General features: G+C 39.5%; 2 protein-coding genes and 1 long non-coding RNA gene across 4 annotated transcripts; 1 reads left to right on the top strand and 2 right to left on the bottom strand.

Moving 5' to 3' along the window:
- The first annotated feature begins 661 nt into the window (after positions 1 to 661).
- On the top strand, positions 662 to 15,302 carry LOC308383596 (uncharacterized protein). Its single transcript, XM_080861639.1, has 2 exons — positions 662 to 2,589; positions 13,139 to 15,302. Exons 1-2 carry the CDS (start codon positions 943 to 945, stop codon positions 14,831 to 14,833), a joined length of 3,342 nt encoding a protein of 1,113 aa, XP_080717765.1. The 5' UTR covers positions 662 to 942; the 3' UTR covers positions 14,834 to 15,302.
- Positions 3,701 to 10,078, bottom strand: LOC308383565. Of its 2 annotated transcripts, XR_013969166.1 has the most exons (5): positions 9,583 to 10,078; positions 7,917 to 8,053; positions 6,331 to 6,531; positions 6,157 to 6,237; positions 3,701 to 4,629 (listed from the first exon to the last, which is right to left on the bottom strand). It is a non-coding gene; the product is annotated as an uncharacterized lncRNA (long non-coding RNA). The 2 variants fall into 2 exon arrangements; XR_013969165.1 differs by having other exon boundaries at positions 3,701 to 6,237.
- A 638-nt stretch (positions 15,303 to 15,940) lies between the features above and the next one.
- Positions 15,941 to 24,068, bottom strand: LOC308383560 (uncharacterized protein). Its single transcript, XM_080861611.1, has 5 exons — positions 23,835 to 24,068; positions 20,213 to 20,276; positions 18,571 to 18,636; positions 18,397 to 18,477; positions 15,941 to 16,869 (listed from the first exon to the last, which is right to left on the bottom strand). Exons 1-4 carry the CDS (start codon positions 23,969 to 23,971, stop codon positions 18,436 to 18,438), a joined length of 309 nt encoding a protein of 102 aa, XP_080717737.1. The 5' UTR covers positions 23,972 to 24,068; the 3' UTR covers positions 15,941 to 16,869; positions 18,397 to 18,435.
- Between the last annotated feature and the right edge of the window lie 673 nt (positions 24,069 to 24,741).

Below are 24,741 nucleotides of genomic sequence, written 5' to 3'. Positions count from 1 at the left end.
TTAAACAGAGAGTCCTATAAAACTGTGGATGATTCAAAGTGCTGCTATAACTGCACAACAAAACTGCAGTGAGAAAAGCTTTGGATGTTCAGTTTAGTTATAATGACAGTTAAACAACTAAAATACTCGATTAAGTAGGTGAGAAAAAGTTACATTTACTGGATCAGTTTAAGACCAAAATACATTTGAATGAATTACTGACATGGACACTTTGTGAAAAATTACTAAACAGTTCAGGCAAAATTTTACTAAAACCTTGAATTAAACTTGAAAGTTTGCATTTCAAATCCACTGTGACTATGTACACAGGAAAAACTACAAAATAATGTTTGTTTGTTTGTTTGTTTTTGTAAACACTGTGGACTGATCTGCATTTGTTGTTGCTAAATTTAAATATTTGTTACTATTTAATGATCATAATCTCATTTGAACATAGGTTTGATTTAGTGGAGTCAGTTGTTCCCATGCATCATTCTGTAAGTGTGAGAATGAACTAAGATTAGAAAATGTCAAAATATAAAGTTTGATTTATTTTTATTCATCACAGCATCCTAAACTTTGCTGAACTTTTTGAAATATAAAATAAACTCGCTGAGTGTTGACTGTCACATTTCAAACATCCAAGTAAAGATAAACTATTGAACTTTAACTGGGTCAGACTTGTTACTGCATGTTGTAACCAAACATACCACACCCTGCATCATGTGATTGGCTCTTGGTCGCTCTGTAAGAATATTTCTTTAGTGCCTCCCTTCACAGATGTGTCTGTATCAGGATGGGTCTAAACAACATGGTGTAAATGCAGTTGCTGGTGAGCCTCATTTCCTGTAGGAGGTGAACAAGAGCAGAGATCTGTTTCCCTTCAGAGCACAGAGGTTGTTTCTGTTCAGAGGAAGTGAAACTGTCTGACAGTCACTGAGAGACGGTGAAACGGCACAGCACATGAATCAAATGGATCAAACAAAATTCTGCTGTTCAGTCTGTTTGGAGCTACTGAAGGATCCGGTGACTATTCCCTGTGGACACAGCTACTGCATGAACTGTATTAAAAGCTTCTGGGATGGAGAGGAAAAGAAGAAAATCTACAGCTGCCCTCAGTGCCGGAGGACTTTCACAGCGAGGCCTGTCCTGGTGAAAAACATATTAGTGGAAGATTTAGTGGAGGAGCTGAAGAAGACTGGACTCCAAGCTGCTCCTGCTGATCACTGCCATGCTGGACCTGAAGATGTGGCCTGTGATGTCTGCACTGGAAGAAAAATGAAAGCCTTCAAGTCCTGTTTAGTCTGTCTGGCATCTTACTGTGAGAAACACCTTCAGCGTCATTATGATGTGGCTCCATTAAAGAAACACAAGCTGGTGGAGCCCTCCAAGAAGCTCCAGGAGAACATCTGCTCTCGTCATGATGAGGTGATGAAGATGTTCTGCCGTACTGATCAGCAGAGTATCTGTTATCTCTGCTCTGTGGATGAACATAAAGGCCACGACACAGTCTCAGCTGCAGCAGAAAGGACTGAGAGGCAGAGAGAGCTGGAGGTGAGTCGACAAAACATCCAGCAGAGAATCCAGGACAGAGAGAAAGATGTGAAGCTGCTTCAACAGGAGGTGGAGGCCATCAATCAGTCTGCTGATCAAACAGTGGAGCACAGTGAGAAGATCTTCACTGAGCTGATCCATCTCATCCAGAAAAGAAGCTCTGATGTGAAGCAGCAGATCAGATCCCAGCAGGAAACTGAAGTGAGTCGAGTCAAAGAGCTTCAGGAGAAGCTGGAGCAGGAGATCACTGAGCTGAAGAGGAAAGATGCTGAGCTGAAGCAGCTCTCACACACAGAGGATCACATCCAGTTTCTACACAACTACCCCTCACTGTCAGCACTCAGTGAGTCTACAGACTCATCCAGCATCAATATCCGTCCTCTGAGCTACTTTGAGGATGTGACAGCAGCTGTGTCAGAGGTCAGAGATAAACTACAGGACATTCTGAGAGAGGAATGGACAAACATCTCACTGACAGTCACTGAAGTGGATGTTTTACTGTCACAACCAGAGCCAAAGACCAGAGCTGGATTCTTAAAATATTCATGTGAAATCACACTGGATCCAAACACAGCAAACAAACATCTGTTATTATCAGAGGGGAACAGAAAAGCAACATGTATGAATCAACAACAGTCTTATTCTGATCATCCAGACAGATTCACTGACAGGTGGCAGGTCCTGAGTAGAGAGAGTCTGACTGGACGTTGTTACTGGGAGGTGGAGTGGAGAGGGGGAGGAGTTTATGTAGCAGTCGCATACAAGAATATCAGCAGAAAAGGAGATGAATGTGTTTTTGGACGTAATGACAAATCTTGGTCATTAGATTGTAACAACAACAGTTTTACATTTCGGTACAACAACATCCAAACTCCTGTCTCAGGTCCTCGTTCCTCCAGAGTAGGAGTGTACCTGGATCACAGAGCAGGTATTTTGTCCTTCTACAGCGTCTCTGAAACCATGACTCTCCTCCACAGAGTCCAGACCACATTCACTCAGCCGCTCTATGCTGGACTGAGGGTTTATGATTATGGAGCCACTGCTGAGTTGATTAAAGTGAAATAGACTGAAGTCTTTCATATTGTGGGTTTAAATCTGTGTTTTAGTTTCATTTTATTTTCTCTCCATCATTTCTGCACAGAGATCAGCTGTCAGTCAAACATTATGGGTGGTACCTCCACATCTTCTAGTTGTTCTCTTGATGTTTCTGAGTTTTTAAAGGAGATCTTTCCTGTGACTGTTTATGGAGGCTATCACTGCTCATCATCATTTTGATTTAATATTTCTCCACATGAAAATGTAAACTTCTCTATCCTCTAAATGTTTCTGGAATATTTGTATTGAACAATGTCGACATTTCTCTTTATGAGTATGGCAGACCATGTGTGTGTGTTTGTGTTTGTTTTTGTCAAAATCATCAAACAAATGAGGAAAAACTGTGATTTTAATGAATGAATTCATATATTGTGTTGATGTTTTATTGTGTGAATAAACTGGAAGGTTTGACTATAAATCAAACTTTGAACAAAGTCTTTTCTTCTGTCTTCATTCCAGGATCTCACTCAAATCTGATGCAGAAAATATGAAACTAATCTGAGAGAATAACTGAAGCAGTTTTCCTCCTGAAGCATCACAAAGTTCAGAGTTCATGTTTAGAGCAGAAGATTCAGCAGTCGCTCTGTGACCTTTCAACTTTCTTCACTAAAACAGCTTCATTACAGAGAAACAAGTCACATTTTCTTGATGTTCTTAAGTCCTTTCAAATGTTTTTAATGGTCCTTGAATGCAGCATCAGTGTCGCAGGTTTAAAAGGTCACTTTCTGTTGTGTTCAAAGATTTCCTTCAGATATGGTCTTTAATCAGTAAAGCCAGTGATACAGCAGTGTCATTAGCTGTGTTATTGGCACCAGGCTGTGTTTATGTATGTGTTTAAATCTGTCTGAGGATGTCTTCAGCATGAAATGATCATTTGCTCAGCTGCTGTGTCTCATCTCTTATCAGACATTGGTTGGAACAGAGTTTTGTTGCTGACCATCTGACAAGAGGGTAAAGAAAAGCTTCAGGCTTCATTTGGACACTACGTTGGACAGAAGTCTCCACAAAAATGACTCAGAAACACAAATATTATTAATGAAAGTCCAAATGTCAAAAAGGGGTCATACATGATCCTGAGAAATGTCCTTGAACATTTGAACATGAGTCAGAGGGTTGTCAGGTTTCTACACTGCATCGTGGCATCAAGCCTGAGATGTCTGTGGAAACAAGTATGGAGGACACAAATGCACAGACGCAGTCGAGCTGTTTGCTGCTGATGAGGAAGGAAAATAGTCTGTTGGATATTAAAGCAGCATTTATTAGAGTAAGAACAGATACTTGTGTCCTTCATTTGATCCCCGTCAATTTACAGAAGACTTAAGGACCCTTTGACTTCTAACATACAGCTGCATGTTTACAATTTTATTATTGATTTATTTCTAGCAAAGCGAGACTTTACTGATTAAAGACATAATCAGACATGTTACTGTTACTCTCTGAAAAAGACTCACATAAAGCAGATTTATCACAAGCAAACATCAAGACACATCCTTCATGGCTTAAAGTTGCAGTGGGACTCTTTCGCCATCTGGTGGTTGTAACAGTTATGACAACTGTTCCTGCATATATGTCCCTCCTCAGTGTGAAGAAGACTGGACTCCAAGCTGCTCCTGCTGATCACTGCGTGTTCCTCCTGTGTCTAAAATCTATTTCCATTATGAATCAGGAAACTGTTTGCACCAATCATAAAGCCAATAAAATACGTCACACACTAAGAAATAACAAAAAGGAATTGTGCATTTCAAGGAGATTTTTCCCTCGTTTTTTGAAATCATAAGAATACAAACTAATGCAAGACTGTCATGTTTTCATAAGTTTGTAGAGACACTGTTCTGTTGTATTCTAGGACATCAGTCACTTTTTAAATGCATGCTACTCCTCTTCATCATCAGCATCATCATCAGCACCCATGACCTCCTTTTAGTCTTTGTTATTTTTCAGAGTTCAGGAGACGTTCTTATGGGATTTCCACAGTGTACAAGTACTGTTTAGAGCCTTTACCTAAAAGAAAAGAGTAAAGTACAAAGTAGATTTACTCACTGCAGGAAAATAATGCCTCAATCTGATATATTGTCTTATATGACAAACTGAAAGTGATGCATCAAAGTGTAAGCAGCATTTTCCTGTTACAGCTTGTCTAGATGGAACTGATCTGATCTCCTTCATGTGCAGGTAGATATCCAGTGGGTTTGCTAAGGGTCACAGATGAGGGGCTGTGTGAGATGTTTAATGGGAAAGGAAATAAAACCATTGTTCCAGACCTGCAGCTAAGATACTCGAGTATCTTCAAATATGAAGCTGAGTATTACTTCCATACTTTCCTCCACTGCTGATGACCTTGTTACCTGCTGCTCCCTGTTAATGATCAGCCTCAGTTCTGATAGTAAACTGTTGGCTCTCGTTCTGTCAGGTTGTTGCTCAGTGACGTCTTGTTTTCATTTTCCTTCTTCTTCAAATGTGTCTTCCTTTAACTCTTTGCTTTTGTTTCTGCTTCAAACACCAAATGATACACGTGCTGCACCTCTGATGGTTTGTCAGAGAGCAGAACAATTTACATTACAGAGAATATTTTACAGTTGAACATAAACTTTCACTTTTTTCCTCTAAAGTGTGCTCACTGGTTTTTCCAGCTGCTGTGAGATGTTTCTGCCTGACTGTAAAGATGGAAATAAACACAGATGGAAACACTGAGTCAGAGTGTTGCTGCTGGTTAGTCAGTATATTAACAGAACATGGTTCATAAAACTGCTCCTACAACTGTTTTTGAATCATTTTTAAAGACACTTTATTGTTCTGTTTTTGTCTTTTGGCATTTCTGTGCTAATTTCTTGTTTTAATGGTACTCTAATTTAAACTGATTTTTCCTATTTTAATACCTAAATAAATAATCATTTATTTTTTGTTCATTTGTCTAAATTCTGGGAAAAGAAAGAAGTTTGTATTTGTTTAAGATACAATGAAATCATATTTTGACATATTGGAAGATGACATGGAGCTGAAAAAATACTACAGGTATAAATGGAAACTACAGTTTATTTCTGTTATTTCCTGTGATAGTGTTTGTACACTCGCTCATGATAACTGTTCATTCAGCTGCTGTTTCTGTCTGCTGGACATCTTTAGCTTTCAGTAAGGATGCATTCATAGATCAGCACATCTTTTTGAACCACATTTCTTATGAGACTCAGAGTTTACATTTTGGAAATGTGGTGAGACCTGGGGTAGAAAGAGACTGAAGCCAGCTTCAACCTCGGCAGTTTTGTGTGTGTCTGAAGCAGAAAGATAAGAACTGTGTGGCCAACTCATCACACACATAATCCTGAATCAGAAAAACAGCATCAAGTGTTGTAATTGTTAAACACAGAAGTGTGATTTATATGTGGTTTTACTGATGGTTAACACAGTCGCACAAACACCTGAAACTGATCAAAATATAAAACAACATATTAAACATAAATATGTGCCAGTTACCAGAACTTATATGTGGTTTCACTGAGCTTTAATTCTGCTCAGTTTATCAATACTCACTCATACAAAAGTTTGTTATGTCTTATTGATTATTTGGCTTTAGGTTTTCCAGTTTTCCAGCTGCTGCTGTTTAATGTTTGCCTGGGAAAAGAAATTTCAGTTAGTGTGGGAAGTTTGGTTAAGCTGGTGGAAAACAATACTGTTACACTGACCTTTTGGATAAGATTGTCTTACCTGTGGTTTCTCTGATGTGCACGACAAAACAGTCTCCAGGCAGCTTGAGTGCCCATTTAAAGGTTCCTGGTGGTACCAAGTGATTGAAGAGAGGATTGAAAAGCCATATTAGTTTATTGTAGATTGTAGTCAGTTGGCCAAGCTTGTAATGAAAAACGGTTCATTACTCGAAGCTTTCATCACAGTCCTCTTTGGTGACATCTGGTGGACAAATATATGAAGAGCAGCTTGAGTCTGCAGCTTATAATGAACTGCTTCATTATGATTGCCCACGCTGCAGAGCTGACAGCTTGTGTTTGATGTCATGTGACAGTTCTGTGTGATATCGGGCTGATATGTTGCTTTGAACATAAATTTTTGGGGGGTGAAAAAATTATGTTATCATCAATCAATCATGTGGTCAGAAGAATCTGTGCTTACCTTGCAGGAATGTTTTCAATTGACAGATTGGGAAGTTTTTATTCAGTCTTGATGCTTTGGTGGATGTTAGCTCATATGCAGTTTTTGTAAAGACATGATTATACCCCTTAAGCGTGCTAAAGTGTACCCTAACAATAAGCCATGGGTCACCAAATGCATCAAATCCTGTTTAAGGAAAAAGAGACAGGCTTTTAAAGAGGGGGCTGTTACTGACTTTCAGGCAGTCACCAAAGACGTGAAAATCCAGCTCTTGAAAGCAAAACAGATCTACAAAAACCTTCTTGAAAGCAAATTTGCTGCAAAAAATTTGGGGTCTGCCTGGACTTGTATGAAAACCATATCAGGGTTTCAAAATCCCCAGAGCAGCAGTCAGATCATTGTAGACGGTTTTAAGCCAGACAGAGATTTGAATATGCTTGATGCTCGTTTTAGTTCTTCTGAACTGAAACAGAAACTGAAAGATACTCAACACTTCATCACTGAACTCAGCGATGTCCAAAAGGCCTTTCATACAGTTAATGTGAACAAGAGCCAGGGCCCTGATAACATCAAATGGTTTCCACATGTAATGGTCTGCAAGAGGATGTAGCGAGCCATAGCCCCGTCCCCCAGGGCATGAAGCAGGCATGGAGGAGATCCAGGCCCCAGACATCCAGAGGCCTCAGAGTGCGAGAGCCCAAGGAGGACCACGGGAGGGGCATCCGTGCCACCCTCATGGGAAGGCCTGAGGATCCCCAGACGAGACGTCACCCAGTAGCCACAGAGCAGAAGCTAGAGGGGGCTGCACCAGCGTGCCTGCCGGCTCTGCCGGCAGCCAGCTGTGCCAGAGTGAACCGAGCTGCAGGCCCAGAGGCCCGAGGGCCCCCCGCACCCCGGAGGAGGCCTGACCGAGCAACAGGCGCCAGGCCCCGCCAGGTAGCCACCGGGAGTGAGCCGGTACATACCTGAATGCCCAGCCCATGACACCAAGAACCACCAATGCACCAACCCATCAGTCACCGGCAAGGAGTGTGGTGAGGGGAGACAGGCCTTGGAGGGCCTGGGAGTTCCCAGAGAGGTGGAGTCTAAGACCCGACCTGACATATAGACACAGACAAACAGGCACACACAGACACAAACATGCATTCCCACCCTCACGCACACATATACAAACACTCAGCACTCACCCAACGTAAGGGTTGATTTTCTCTGTTTCTTCTTTGATTCTTATCCAGAAACCTTGAATTATTGGACAGTCCCAAAAGATGTGTGAATCGTCTCCTATTCCCCCACATTTTCTCCAACATAGTTCTGCATTGGGTTCCTTACAATATGAGGAGATAACAAGAGGTGTATTAAAAAAATCTAAATTTTAAATTTCCAGTCAAACTCTCCATAATTGACTACTTGTTCCCTTGTGACAAGTTTTAAACATCTCTTCCCATACATTATCAGTGATAATAATATTTAGTTCTAGTTTCCATTTCTCTTTAATATGGCCTGTATTTTAAGATCAAACTAATTTTAATATTAGATAAAAAAATAACCCAAGTAAGTAAAAAAGTGTTTTATAAATGATGATTTCGTTAGAAATCCAGAAATCACTCAAACAGAACCTGTCTGTCAAAGTGAAGCAGGCTAAAAGCTCAGAAAAACAAACATCACACCACGATGTAAAGACGCTCAAGAAAACTTATGAGAACAATTACAAAGTTATTGGCATCTATTAGTCTGCAGATGTTTGTAAGGCTTTGGGGCTCCAGTGAACAACGGAGAGGTGAACTTTCCAAGAAGCTACCAGTGACTCATCCAGGTCACAAAAGAACCCAGAATAACATCTAAAGAACTGCAAACCACAGAAATCTAACATATAAGAAATGTATAAAACCACATGTGCTCAATGGGTTGTTTTTTATTGTTATTCTTCTGTGTTTCAATTCCTGTTAAGATAAACCAGCTGGAGGGAACGCGGCAGATAAACGACTGCAGACAGAAGAAGAAACACAAAGCAGCAGTTTCTGTAATTCTCTTTTATTAATTTTTTTCTTCACATTTTTATTGACAGAAGTCAAGTAACCAAGGCATCTGTAAACAGTGCATCCACAAATCTACATGTTGCCTCTCATCAGTGCGATCGTTCAGTCATTCAAAAACACTGTTTGGAAATAAATACAATACTGATTGTTTTTTTTTCTTTAAAAAAAAAAACAAGAAGAAGAAGGTAAAACCTACATCTGCCTGAAGGAGCTCGTAAAGATTCAGTCTTTGTCTGTAGTCACAGTCTGGAAATGATGCCACATATGAAGCAACACACGGAGGTAAACGACTCGATGTGGTAAAATCCTGAAGCCGGAGGATGAAATACTGACACCACCTGCACGGCTGGTTATGTGCAGCTAAAATGAGAAGTGAGAATTTCTGGACCTTTGAACCCCTTAAAAAGCTTTCAGCTTCATTATAAAGATTACCCGTTCTTATATTTTGCTTGTTCTTATGTTATTATATTGTATTTTGCTTGCAGACAAGAATTTTGGATACGGTTGTCTTACCCAGAGATGGGCAGTAACGCGTTACTTGTAACGCGTTACTGTAATCTGATTACTTTTTTCAGGTAACGAGTAAAGTAAGGGATTACTATTGCAAAAACGGTAATTAGATTACCGTTACTTTCCCGTAGGAACGCTGCGTTACTGCGTTACTAAAACTGTGATTTTTTTGCAAGAATGTCTCACGACAGTGACGTAAGCGAGTGCGACGTTCGTGACAACAGCTGTGTGCAGATCAACAATGGATCACATATCGATTGTGGGAGAGAGTATGAGCGTGCAGCCTTTAAAGCGTGGAAGTACTGACCTTACTTTGAGTTTGATTCCATAAAAAGTCACAAAAACATTAGCGTCCATCGTGCGTGGGAAGAAAACTTCTTTTTACAGCGAAAAAAAACCCTAAACTTCCAAGCAAGCACCGAGTGCTCAACGACGTAATGGGAAACTCGCGGAGAAACTCGCAGATTCTTCAACTGACCGCGGCACACCTGCACCAGGGTAAACCTCCGCCTACGGCACTTCTGCTTTACAGGTGAAAATAGAGCAACAGGACCGCTGAGTCTTTGATGTTATTTATTTTCTGCTGTGTTTTACTTGCATCTATTTGAAAGAGTGAGTGTAAACACACAAAAAAATATATTTTATGTGCTGGAATGTGCAGAAAATAAGTTTAAATGTTAAACAAATTTCTTTGTGTATATCATATTTCTTATGTACATTTTAGACCTGGGAGCAGAAATGCTGATGAACTGGTTTTTATTCAGGAACAGGCAGAGCGTCCTCTCTTCCTGGCTCCATGTCTATAATTATGTCACACACTGATTCGCTCTCACAAAATCACCAAAACACAGCACAAATCCCACCAATGGTTCAATTCCTTATAAATCATTGAATCAGGTACTGAAGCAGTGACGTGCTGAATGAAGCTTCAGACGTCATTGATCACGTGACTCTGTTCAGTCAAACCAAGCCTCAGCACAGCGTTTCTGAAGCAGTGTGTTGATTTTTTGACACACGTGCCGGAGCTTCAGCTTCAAACGGGCCGTCACCATCAGAGTTGCTGGAACCATGTCCCACTACTGGCTACTCTGTTTTATTCTGTGTTAAGTTTTTGAATGTGAATTTTCTGTGTTAAGAATAACAAAGAAAATGTAATGAAGTGATTTTAAAGTTTAAACTTTGTGTTAAATCTTGTAAGTCAGAGAGAGAGAGAGAGAGATGAGGTGTGGGTGGACATCAGATGATCAAATGTCAACAACCTGATTGGCCCAAGTGTGAAGATGTGACGTCCACTGAGGGAAGGGGGGAGAAAGGGTGAGCAGGTATAAAAGTGAGGTGAAGAAGAGATTCGGGGTTCTTCCCTTTTGTCCTCTGTGAGATGAGCAGTTCAGAAGTTTGGATCTAAGAGGTTCACAGTTAAAATTCCAGCAGAGACGCTAAAAGGAGAACCACAGTCCAACCTGTGAATGTTTTTAACCCTTTGTGAAACAACAAAGGCATAAATATGATCATATCAATATTATCTACTGGCTCAGACTCATAGGATCAGGGATTAGAACTCCTTTTATCAGAGAGATGAAATCTACTTCCTGTACAGGGTTTTTTTGTGGGCCTACCGATCGACAGAAACTAGAGTCAATAAAAAAACTGGACATTGGCTCAATGTGTGTGTGGCACAGGCAAACAAGGACTGAGCGCTGTGTAGTCCCACATAAAGTCAGACACCTGCTCACCCTAGGTGGACCATGGCATGGTCTATATGGAGGATACAGACACTGCTGAAAACATGACTCTGTCTGGTTTAGATGATCAAATGTCTTTACTTTAGGAGGCTGTGGCTCAGAGTACATTCACATAATGCCTTTGAATAAATGTAAAAAGCTTGTTTTGCTCCTGCTTTGATTTCTTTGTCCAGGTAGAAATTCTGCTTTTTGCCTCTAAAATCTGAAACAGTTTGAAACAAAGTTTGGCGCTCTAATCCTCTCTGTGTTTGTCCTTTGGTCAGATGGTGATATTGAATGAAATATTCCAGTATTCAGTAGCTCAGCAGCTTTGTAACATGTGGTTTTGCACACTGTTCAAACCTCAGATGTTTGTGTAAACAAGTGTGGAGGACACAAACTGACGGGGGGAGGAACGACATTTACTGTTGATGTGTCTGACATTTAGTCTCCATGAGTTCTCATAAGACTGAAGAACTCTGTGATCTCTAACATGCAGCTGTGTGTTTTGAAATCATGTGTCTCATTCTCTGGACTTTACTAGACAACGAGTGAAGAACAGATAACGAATATCATCTTTAAAGTGATGAATAATAACTCTGCCTCTGTGTCTTCATAAAAAGATCGTACTTCTGAAAGGTCAGAGGGCAGCATCCACTCTGGGTTTACACAGTTTTGCAGGTTTAGCTCTTCTGAAGTTCAGCACCTGCTTTTTCAACCAATCAGAAGCCAGTATTGTAGAGAGTTCATATTTCTTTTCATGCAATTGAATAATTTTGAATGTTTAGGTGAATATTTATATTTAGAGTATTTTCTCGATCAGTGTCTTCAGTCCTGACCCTGAGTGCGTACGTTTAAAAATAAAGTGATATAACTTCTTTTACATTACTGTGAACTTCTTGTACAGTTTGACAGCTGATTGTTGTCGTGTTTGTCGTCATATGAAGATCGTTTCCTAAAGAGGACTGAACAGTCATTTAGCCTCTGGCTCCATCCATGAATCTGATCTTTGCTGTATAATCTGTGCTGTTAATAGTGTAATGGAACATATAATTTGTACATATAATTTCATATGTAATTATGATGATCTTTACCCATGAAGATTTTAAATGAAACGATAAACAAAGGCCAAGAAAACTGAGTTAAACTCCTGAGTCTACTATATATTTGCACCATGAAGAAATGAATTGTTTGCACCAGTAATAAATAATCAAATATATCAAATTATCATCAATGTTTAAATAAAAGCAAGCATTGCACCAAACAAAACAACAATTCAACAGACAGTTCTATAAAACTGTGGATGATTCAAAGTGCTGCTATAACTGCACAACAAAACTGCAGTGAGAAAAGCTTTGGATGTTCAGTTTAGTTATAATGACAGTTAAACAACTAAAATACTCGATTAAGTAGGTGAGAAAAAGTTACATTTACTGGATCAGTTTAAGACCAAAATACATTTGAATGAATTACTGACATGGACACTTTGTGAAAAATTACTAAACAGTTCAGGTTTTTTAAATCCACTGTGACTGTGCGCACAGTAAAGACTACAAAATAATGTTTGTTTGTTTGTTTTGTAAACACTGTGGACCGATCTGCATTTGTTGTTGCTAAATTTAAATATTTGTTACTATTTAATGATCATAATCTCATTTGAACATAGGTTTGATTTAGTGGAGTCAGTTGTTCCCATGCATCATTCTGTAAGTGTGAGAATGAACTAAGATTAGAAAATGTCAAAATATAAAGTTTGATTTATTTTTATTCATCACAGCATCCTAAACTTTGCTGAACTTTTTGAAATATAAAATGAACTCGCTGAGTGTTGACTGTCACATTTCAAACATCCAAGTAAAGTTAAACTATTAACCTTTAACTGGGTCAGACTTGTTACTGCATGATGTAACCAAACATACCACACCCTGCATCATGTGATTGGCTCTTGGTCGCTCTGTAAGAATATTTCTTTAGTGCCTCCCTTCACAGATGTGTCTGTATCAGGATGGGTCTAAACAACATGGTGTAAATGCAGTTGCTGGTGAGCCTCATTTCCTGTAGGAGGTGAACAAGAGCAGAGATCTGTTTCCCTTCAGAGCACAGAGGTTGTTTCTGTTCAGAGGAAGTGAAACTGTCTGACAGTCACTGAGAGACGGTGAAACGGCACAGCACATGAATCAAATGGATCAAACAAAATTCTGCTGTTCAGTCTGTTTGGATCCACTGAAGGATCCAGTGACTATTCCCTGTGGACACAGCTACTGCATGAACTGTATTAAAAGCTTCTGGGATGAAGAGGAAAAGAAGAAAATCTACAGCTGCCCTCAGTGCAGACAGACTTTCACAGCGAGGCCTGTCCTGGTGAAAAACACCATGTTAGCAGATTTAGTGGAGGAGCTGAAGAAGACTGGACTCCAAGCTGCTCCTGCTGATCACTGCTATGCTGGACCTGAAGATGTGGCCTGTGATGTCTGCACTGGAAGAAAAATGAAAGCCTTCAAGTCCTGTTTATTCTGTCTGGCATCTTACTGTGAGAAACACCTTCAGCCTCATTTTATATCCCCCGCATTTGAAACACACAAGCTGGTGGAGCCCTCCAAGAAGCTCCAAGAGAACATCTGCTCTCGTCATGATGAGGTGATGAAGATGTTCTGCCGTACTGATCAGCAGAGTATCTGTTATCTCTGCTCTGTGGATGAACATAAAGGCCACGACACAGTCTCAGCTGCAGCAGAAAGGACTGAGAGGCAGAGAGAGCTGGAGGTGAGTCGACAAAACATCCAGCAGAGAATCCAGGACAGAGAGAAAGATGTGAAGCTGCTTCAACAGGAGGTGGAGGCCATCAATCAGTCTGCTGATCAAACAGTGGAGCACAGTGAGAAGATCTTCACTGAGCTGATCCATCTCATCCAGAAAAGAAGCTCTGATGTGAAGCAGCAGATCAGATCCCAGCAGGAAACTGAAGTGAGTCGAGTCAAAGAGCTTCAGGAGAAGCTGGAGCAGGAGATCACTGAGCTGAAGAGGAAAGATGCTGAGCTGAAGCAGCTCTCACACACAGAGGATCACATCCAGTTTCTACACAACTACCCCTCACTGTCAGCACTCAGTGAGTCTACAGACTCATCCAGCATCAATATCCGTCCTCTGAGCTACTTTGAGGATGTGACAGCAGCTGTGTCAGAGGTCAGAGATAAACTACAGGACATTCTGAGAGAGGAACGGACAAACATCTCACTGACAGTCACTGAACTGGATGTTTTACTGTCAGATCCACCAGCAGAGCCAAAGACCAGAGCTGGATTCTTAAAATATTCATGTGAAATCACACTGGATCCAAACACAGCAAACAAACTGCTGTTATTATCAGAGGGGAACAGAAAAGCAACATTCAGTTTATTTGGACAGTCTTATTCTGATCATCCAGACAGATTCACTAAATGTTGGCAGGTCCTGAGTAGAGAGAGTCTGACTGGACGTTGTTACTGGGAGGTGGAGTGGAGAGGGGGAGAAGTTTATGTAGCAGTCGCATACAAGAATATCAGCAGAAAAGGAGGTAATGAATGTTTATTTGGACATAATGACAAATCTTGGTCATTAGATTGTAACAACTACAGTTTTACATTTTGGTACAACAACATCCAAACTCGTGTCTCAGGTCCTCGTTCCTCCAGAGTAGGAGTGTACCTGGATCACAGAGCAGGTATTTTGTCCTTCTACAGCGTCTCTGAAACCATGACTCTCCTCCACAGAGTCCAGACCACATTCACTCAGCCGCTCTATGCTGGACTGGGGGTTTATGATTATGGAGCCACTGCTGAGTTGATTAAGCTCAAATAGACTGAAGTCTTTCATATTGTGGGTTTAAATCTGTATTTTAGTTTCATTTTATTTTCTCTCCATCATTTCTGCACAGAGATCAGCTGTCAGTCAAACATTATGGGTGGTACCTCCACATCTTCTAGTTGTTCTCTTGATGTTTCTGAGTTTTTAAAGGAGATCTTTCCTGTGACTGTTTATGGAGGCTATCACTGCTCATCATCATTTTGATTTACTAAAATATTTCTCCAAATGAAAATGTAAACTTCTCTATCCTCTAAATGTTTCTGGAATATTTGTATTGAAAAATGTCGACATTTCTCTTTATGAGTATGGCCGACCATGTGTGTGTGTTTGTGTTTGTTTTTGTCAAAATCATCAAACAAATGAGGAAAAACTGTGATTTTAATGAATGAATTCATATATTGTGTTGATGTTTTATTGTGTGAATAAACTGGAAGGTTTGACTATAAATCAAACTTTGAACAAAGTCTTTTCTTCTGTCTTCATTCCAGGATCTCACTCAAATCTGATGCAGAAAATATGAAACTAATCTGAGAGAATAACTGAAGCAGTTTTCCTCCTGAAGCATCACAAAGTTCAGAGTTCATGTTTAGAGCAGAAGATTCAGCAGTCGCTCTGTGACCTTTCAACTTTCTTCACTAAAACAGCTTCATTACAGAGAAACAAGTCACATTTTCTTCATGTTCTTAAGTCCTTTAAAATGTTTTTAATGGTCCTTGAATGCAGCATCAGTGTCGCAGGTTTAAAAGGTCACTTTCTGTTGTGTTCAAAGATTTCCTTCAGTTATGGTCTTTAATCAGTAAAGCCAGTGATACAGCAGTGTCATTAGCTGTGTTATTGGCACCAGGCTGTGTTTATGTATGTATTTAATTCTGTCTGAGGATGTCTTCAGCATGAAATGATCATTTGCTCAGCTGCTGTGTCTCATCTCTTATCAGACATTGGTTGGAACAGAGTTTTGTTGCTGACCATCTGACAAGAGGGTGAAGAAAAGCTTCAGGCTTCATTTGGACACTACGTTGGACAGAAGTCTCCACAAAAATGACTCAGAAACACAAATATTATTAATGAAAGTCCAAATGTCAAAAAGGGGTCATACATGATCCTGAGAAATGTCCTTGAACATTTGAACATGAGTCAGAGGGTTGTCAGGTTTCTACACTGCATCGTGGCATCAAGCCTGAGATGTCTGTGGAAACAAGTATGGAGGACACAAATGCACAGACGCAGTCGAGCTGTTTGCTGCTGATGAGGAAGGAAAATAGTCTGTTGGATATTAAAGCAGCATTTATTAGAGTAAGAACAGATACTTGTGTCCTTCATTTGATCCCCGTCAATTTACAGAAGACTTAAGGACCCTTTGACTTCTAACATACAGCTGCATGTTTACAATTTTATTATTGATTTATTTCTAGCAAAGCGAGACTTTACTGATTAAAGACATAATCAGACATGTTACTGTTACTCTCTGAAAAAGACTCACATAAAGCAGATTTATCACAAGCAAACATCAAGACACATCCTTCATGGCTTAAAGTTGCAGTGGGACTCTTTCGCCATCTGGTGGTTGTAACAGTTATGACAACTGTTCCTGCATATATGTCCCTCCTCAGTGTGAAGAAGACTGGACTCCAAGCTGCTCCTGCTGATCACTGCGTGTTCCTCCTGTGTCTAAAATCTATTTCCATTATGAATCAGGAAACTGTTTGCACCAATCATAAAGCCAATAAAATACGTCACACACTAAGAAATAACAAAAAGGAATTGTGCATTTCAAGGAGATTTTTCCCTCGTTTTTTGAAATCATAAGAATACAAACTAATGCAAGACTGTCATGTTTTCATAAGTTTGTAGAGACACTGTTCTGTTGTATTCTAGGACATCAGTCACTTTTTAAATGCATGCTACTCCTCTTCATCATCAGCATCATCATCAGCACCCATGACCTCCTTTTAGTCTTTGTTATTTTTCAGAGTTCAGGAGACGTTCTTATGGGATTTCCACAGTGTACAAGTACTGTTTAGAGCCTTTACCTAAAAGAAAAGAGTAAAGTACAAAGTAGATTTACTCACTGCAGGAAAATAATGCCTCAATCTGATATATTGTCTTATATGACAAACTGAAAGTGATGCATCAAAGTGTAAGCAGCATTTTCCTGTTACAGCTTGTCTAGATGGAACTGATCTGATCTCCTTCATGTGCAGGTAGATATCCAGTGGGTTTGCTAAGGGTCACAGATGAGGGGCTGTGTGAGATGTTTAATGGGAAAGGAAATAAAACCATTGTTCCAGACCTGCAGCTAAGATACTCGAGTATCTTCAAATATGAAGCTGAGTATTACTTCCATACTTTCCTCCACTGCTGATGACCTTGTTACCTGCTGCTCCCTGTTAATGATCAGCCTCAGTTCTGATAGTAAACTGTTGGCTCTCGTTCTGTCAGGTTGTTGCTCAGTGACGTCTTGTTTTCATTTTCCTTCTTCTTCAAATGTGTCTTCCTTTAACTCTTTGCTTTTGTTTCTGCTTCAAACACCAAATGATACACGTGCTGCACCTCTGATGGTTTGTCAGAGAGCAGAACAATTTACATTACAGAGAATATTTTACAGTTGAACATAAACTTTCACTTTTTTCCTCTAAAGTGTGCTCACTGGTTTTTCCAGCTGCTGTGAGATGTTTCTGCCTGACTGTAAAGATGGAAATAAACACAGATGGAAACACTGAGTCAGAGTGTTGCTGCTGGTTAGTCAGTATATTAACAGAACATGGTTCATAAAACTGCTCCTACAACTGTTTTTGAATCAGTTTTAAAGACACTTTATTGTTCTGTTTTTGTCTTTTGGCATTTCTGTGCTAATTTCTTGTTTTAATGGTACTCTAATTTAAACTGATTTTTCCTATTTTAATACCTAAATAAATAATCATTTATTTTTTGTTCATTTGTCTAAATTCTGGGAAAAGAAAGAAGTTTGTATTTGTTTAAGATACAATGAAATCATATTTTGACATATTGGAAGATGACATGGAGCTGAAAAAATACTACAGGTATAAATGGAAACTCCAGTTTATTTCTGTTATTTCCTGTGATAGTGTTTGTACACTCGCTCATGATAACTGTTCATTCAGCTGCTGTTTCTGTCTGCTGGACATCTTTAGCTTTCAGTAAGGATGCATTCATAGATCAGCACATCTTTTTGAACCACATTTCTTATGAGACTCAGAGTTTACATTTTGGAAATGTGGTGAGACCTGGGGTAGAAAGAGACTGAAGCCAGCTTCAACCTCGGCAGTTTTGTGTGTGTCTGAAGCAGAAAGATAAGAACTGTGTGGCCAACTCATCACACACATAATCCTGAATCAGAAAAACAGCATCAAGTGTTGTAATTGTTAAACACAGAAGTGTGATTTATATGTGGTTTTACTGATGGTTAACACAGTCGCACAAACACCTGAAACTGATCAAAATATAAAACAACATATTAAACATAAATATGTGCCAGTTACCAGAACTTATATGTGGTTTCACTGAGCTTTAATTCTGCTCAGTTTATCAATACTCACTCATACAAAAGTTTGTTATGTCTTATTGATTATTTGGCTTTAGGTTTTCCAGTTTTCCAGCTGCTGCTGTTTAATGTTTGCCTGGGAAAAGAAATTTCAGTTAGTGTGGGAAGTTTGGTTAAGCTGGTGGAAAACAATACTGTTACACTGACCTTTTGGATAAGATTGTCTTACCTGTGGTTTCTCTGATGTGCACGACAAAACAGTCTCCAGGCAGCTTGAGTGCCCATTTAAAGGTTCCTGGTGGTACCAAGTGATTGAAGAGAGGATTGAAAAGCCATATTAGTTTATTGTAGATTGTAGTCAGTTGGCCAAGCTTGTAATGAAAAACGGTTCATTACTCGAAGCTTTCATCACAGTCCTCTTTGGTGACATCTGGTGGACAAATATATGAAGAGCAGCTTGAGTCTGCAGCTTATAATGAACTGCTTCATTATGATTGCCCACTCTGCAGAGCTGACAGCTTGTGTTTGATGTCATGTGACAGTTCTGTGTGATATCGGGCTGATATGTTGCTTTGAACATAAATTTTTGGGGGGTGAAAAAATTATGTTATCATCAATCAATCATGTGGTCAGAAGAATCTGTGCTTACCTTGCAGGAATGTTTTCAATTGACAGATTGGGAAGTTTTTATTCAGTCTTGATGCTTTGGTGGATGTTAGCTCATATGCAGTTTTTGTAAAGACATGATTATACCCCTTAAGCGTGCTAAAGTGTACCCTAACAATAAGCCATGGGTCACCAAATGCATCAAATCCTGTTCAAGGAAAAAGAGACAGGCTTTTAAAGAGGGGGCTGTTACTGACTTTCAGGCAGTCACCAAAGACTTGAAAATCGAGCTCTTGAAAGCAAAACAGATCTACAAAAACCTTCTTGAAAGCAAATTTGCTGCAAAAAATTTGGGGTCTGCCTGGACTTGTATGAAAACCATATCAGGGTTTCAAAATCCCCAGAGCAGCAGTCAGATCATTGTAGACGGTTTTAAGCCAGACAGAGATTTGAATATGCTTGATGCTCGTTTTAGTTCTTCTGAACTGAAACAGAAACTGAAAGATACTCAACACTTCATCACTGAACTCAGCGATGTCCAAAAGGCCTTTCATACAGTTAATGTGAACAAGAGCCAGGGCCCTGATAACATTAGTGCCGCCTAATTAAATCTTGTGCTAAAGAGCTCAGTCCTAAATTTCAGCTTATTTTCAATAAATTCTTTCAAATACAAAATGTGCCCTCGCTTTGGAAGGAAGCTGTCGTCGTTCATGTCCCTAAATCTAGTCGTCCAAACGTCCTGAATGACTTCAGGCCTGTTGCCTCACCTGAGTTGTCATGAAAGTCTTTGAAAAAATCATCAGAAATGTGATTATGGAAGAGATTGAATATCAGCTGGATCCAATGCAGTTTGCGTGCAGGCCCAACAGAGGAGTGCAGGACGCGCTTTTGACTAAATCTGATTCTTAAACATGTAGAGAGTAAAGGGACTTTTGCAAGACTTCTTTTCATTGATTTTTCTTCTGCTTTTAATACAACACAGCCCCATATTTTAATGAAAAGACTTTTAGAAGAGTTTGAAATCAGGAAAAACCTGGTTTGCTGGATTTTAGATCTTTTAACTGACAGGTCACAAAGAGTGAGAATAAATGGGGTTCTGTCTGACCCAGTGTTCTCCTCCACAGCTTCTCCTCCAGGGTCTCTTATCGCCCTTATTATTCATTCTCTTTACAAACACGTGTCAGAGCAGATATGAAAACAGGGCCATCATTAAATTTACAGATGACTTTGTTATTGTCAGCTTACTGAAAGAGGGTGAAACTCACCACGGTCCAATCATTGATGACTTTGTTCAGTGGTGGGAGGAGTCTTATCTCCAATTGAACATATCTAAAACAAAAGATATGGTTATTGATTTTAGGAAGCAACTAAATGGGCACAGAGTCACTTTAATTAAAGGTCAGAAAATAGAGCAAGTGCAATCATATAAATATCTTGGGACCATAATCAATGAAAAACTGAACTTTTATTGCAAATCGGTCTGTAAAAAGGGTCACCAGTGCCTTTACTGCCTCAGGAAACTTGCTCATTTCCACATTGAGCGAAAGATTTTAACTTTGTTTTCTTGTTCTTTTATTGAGTCTGTTTTATCTTTTTGTTTGGTGCCATGGTTCAGTCAGACCTCTGTCACAGAGAAAAATTGACTGAATTAGTGAGTGAGATGGTCCAGTCGTCTGATAGATGAGTCACAGGCCTGTTTAGACTCCCTGTACTCTAAACAGGTACCACAGATGGCTTAATCAATCCTTAAAAATGGTTCCCATCCTCTACGGGGTGGATTTAGCTTCTTTCTTCAGGACGGAGGTTTCTAGTTCCAAGATGCAGGACAAAGCATTATAAAAACAGCTTTGTCCCTGCTGCTGTCACTGAACTCAATAAGAATTGTTTTTGATTTGATTCACTTTGTTTAATTAAAATATGTGTTTTGTCAGGTTTCATTAGGTGTGTGTGTTTGTGAAGGGAGGCCAAATGCTATCATTGTTCTGTAAAGCAAATTTACCTGTGGGTATAAATAAAGTAACCTTAACTTAAAGCTTATAGGAGGTTGTGAGGTCACTGCCTCCACCTGATTATGTAATTAACCAGCAGACTGGTACGTTTATATATAATATACTATAAGTTATATCATTATAATTATGTGTACATCATATTTCTTATGTACATTTTAGACCTGGGAGCAGAAATGCTGATGAACTGGTTTTTATTCAGGAACAGGCAGAGCGTCCTCTCTTCCTGGCTCCATGTCTATAATTATGTCACACACTGATTCGCTCTCACAAAATCACCAAAACACAGCACAAATCCCACCAATGGTTCAATTCCTTATAAATCATTGAATCAGGTACTGAAGCAGTGACGTGCTGAATGAAGCTTCAGACGTCATTGATCACGTGACTCTGTTCAGTCAAACCAAGCCTCAGCACAGCGTTTCTGAAGCAGTGTGTTGATTTTTTGACACACGTGCCGGAGCTTCAGCTTCAAACGGGCCGTCACCATCAGAGTTGCTGGAACCATGTCCCACTACTGGCTACTCTGTTTTATTCTGTGTTAAGTTTTTGAATGTGAATTTTCTGTGTTAAGAATAACAAAGAAAATGTAATGAAGTGATTTTAAAGTTTAAACTTTGTGTTAAATCTTGTGAGTCAGAGAGAGAGAGAGAGATGAGGTGTGGGTGGACATCAGATGATCAAATGTCAACAACCTGATTGGCCCAAGTATGAAGATGTGACGTCCACTGAGGGAAGGGGGGAGAAAGGGTGAGGTGAAGAAGAGATTTGGGGTTCTTCCCTTTTGTCCTCTGTGAGATGAGCAGTTCAGAAGTTTGGATCTAAGAGGTTCACAGTTAAAATTCCAGCAGAGACGCTAAAAGGAGAACCACAGTCCAACCTGTGAATGTTTTTAACCCTTTGTGAAACAACAACAGGGCCGTACAGAGAGGTTTAAAGGGGCGGGTGCTCAAAGTTAAAAAGGGGCACATTGAACCAGGCTGAATAACAACAACACACATTCATCAAGAATCTAATATGGGAAGGGCAGGGCTATGTTGATCTGAGACTGTAGACATTAAAAAGTCCATAGGAGAGATGGTAGCTGATTAAACAAGTGTCATGAGATAATAACAAAATGCAAAGATTGGTGACAGCGCTTGGAACCATAAGGCAACAAAAAACTGTGAGAAATAATTTAGGCTCTGCCTGTGAATCACTCTTTGCTTCTCTTCTTCCTTCCATCCCATCATTTCATATATCACTCTCCACTTGCTATGTGAGAACAAGGCACAACTTGCTATTGCAATAAACTATAATCTAATTATCCACACCTAACAACTCTTGCACTTAATCTATAATAAAATGATGACAGAAAAATGTTATAGCCCTGCCTTTAGTAGCCTCACACAGCTCCTACTGTTTAGAATAGAATAGAATATAATTCAACTTTATTGTCATTGCACATGCACAGGTACAGGGCAACGAAATGCAGTTTGCATCCATCCAGAAGTGCTTTAGTGATATAGATATATTGCAGTAAATATTAGCAATAATAAAGATATGTAAATATAGATATGTAAATATAGATATGTTTAAATAGATATGTTTAAATATAGATATGTTTCCTCCTCATGTCCTTACTAGGCATGTCTGGACAATGTTATATCATGAGTAATATTTTTTTTTAAAATCCATCTAAATAAAACACACACATGCACGCACACACAGTGACATTTTAGACCTTCTTCAGAATACTGTATATACTATGGGCATCATGGTGCTGATCCAGAATCCTTACATTATTATTTATTACTAGAGCTACAATAATAAAGCAATGAGGAGGCAAGGCAAGGCAAGGCAAGTTTATTTGTATAGCACAATTCAACAACAAGGTGATTCAAAGTGCTTTACAGAGACATTAGAAACAAGAACAAATAAAAAGCATGATTTAAAATTGAATAAAACAAGCAAATAAACTAACTAACTAATTAACAAACAAACAAACAACAGTATATAAAATCAAAACAGATAAAATCAGAACAGTAGATAAAATCAGTAGTTAAATGTAAGTTTTGAAATTTAAGCTTAAAGTGTGGATTTGGTGCTTTATTCAAATGCAGCTGAGAACAGGTGAGTCTTCAACCTGGATTTAAATAAACTGAGTGTTTCAGCTGATCTGAGGCTTTCTGGGAGTTTGTTCCAGATATAAGGAGCATAAAAGCTGAATGCAGCTTCTCCGTGTCTGGTTCTGACTCTGGGAACTGATAAAAGACCGGATCCAGATGACCTGAGGGATCTGGATGGGGAAGTAATAAATATGAAATAATGTCATTATGATTATTCCATTTGTTTCACTATCCACTCTGTGCAGGGCAAAGCTTATTACATGTTTAAACTGTAGAGATACAATAATTTTACTGCTGTAAAATCCAACTTTTGTCTTATTTAAAATATAAATCTAATATAATCTGCTTCTTAATGTATGTTCTTTAAAATACAGCGTGTGTGTTTTAATATATTATAATTATAATAATTATTATGTGGACATGCATATTAGATCGTTTTTTAGTGAAATATAATCCCTCCAGAAAGGCAGGAAAAGCCCGGAAACTTACTTTAAAACTAAATATGTTCTAAATACTTTAAAACTAAATATGTTCCCTAAAACGGTGACAGAGCTACAGACCCATGACAGCCTTACACAGGTAGCCAGCAGCTGTGACCAGCACAACTTGTGCAGTTAATAAAAGGACAGGTAATGTTTGTCGCGCTGTTGCACACACAGCACGCTCGTTTGTTTCAGTTCGTCAGTTGCAACAAGACAGCTTACCAACGTGTACGTAATAAGCCAATACTCCTGTGTGCTATACACTACAGTGTACGCTGTACACCTACTTACTGGTTTTGTCGCATCAGTCTGTGTCTCTGAGTTAACTTGTGTTTCTCATACAGCTCCGGACCGCTAAAAATGCGCGTGCTCTTTGTGAGCTCGTTCCCAGCTCGTAACCAGCGCGTTCTGTCGTCAAGGGCGATCATTGGTTAAATGTGATCATGTGACTGATACAAGCCAGATCCTTTTATTTAGCAAAACTGTGATTAATAGTTAAATATTATTGTTGAGGGGCACAGACAGGACTCCGCACGCACGCACACAAAAGGAATTTTTTTTTTAAAAAGTTGCCTCAACAAAAGGGCACTTTGGGCACCCATCAGGAAAGGGGCGGGTGCTCAAGCCCCTATAGCCCCCCCCCCCCCCCCCCCCCTCTGCACGTGCCTGAACAACAAAGGCATAAATATGATCATATCAATATTATCTACTGGGTCAGACTCATAGGATCAGGGATTAGAACTCCTTTTATCAGAGAGATGAAATCTACTTCCTGTACAGGGTTTTTTTGTGGGCCTAGCGATCGACAGAAACTAGAGTCAATAAAAAAACTGGACATTGGCTCAATGTATGTGTGGCACAGGGAAACAAGGACTGAGCGCTGTGTAGTCCCACATAAAGTCAGACACCTGGTCACCCTAGGTGGACCATGGCATGGTCTATATGGAGGATACAGACACTGCTGAAAACATGACTCTGTCTGGTTTAGATGATCAAATGTCTTTACTTTAGGAGGCTGTGGCTCAGAGTACATTCACATAATGCCTTTGAATAAATGTAAAAAGCTTGTTTTTCTCCTGCTTTGATTTCTTTGTCCAGGTAGAAATTCTGCTTTTTGCCTCTAAACTCTGAAACAGTTTGAAACAAAGTTTGGCGCTCTAATCCTCTCTGTGTTTGTCCTTTGGTCAGATGGTGATAT

The sequence above is a fragment of the Rhamphochromis sp. 'chilingali' genome, assembly GCF_963969265.1.
Source record: "Rhamphochromis sp. 'chilingali' genome assembly, chromosome: 16".
NCBI lineage: Eukaryota > Metazoa > Chordata > Actinopteri > Cichliformes > Cichlidae > Rhamphochromis > Rhamphochromis sp. 'chilingali'.
The sequence above is the reverse complement of the archived record's forward strand: the minus strand, read 5'-3'. Positions and strand labels throughout refer to the sequence as shown.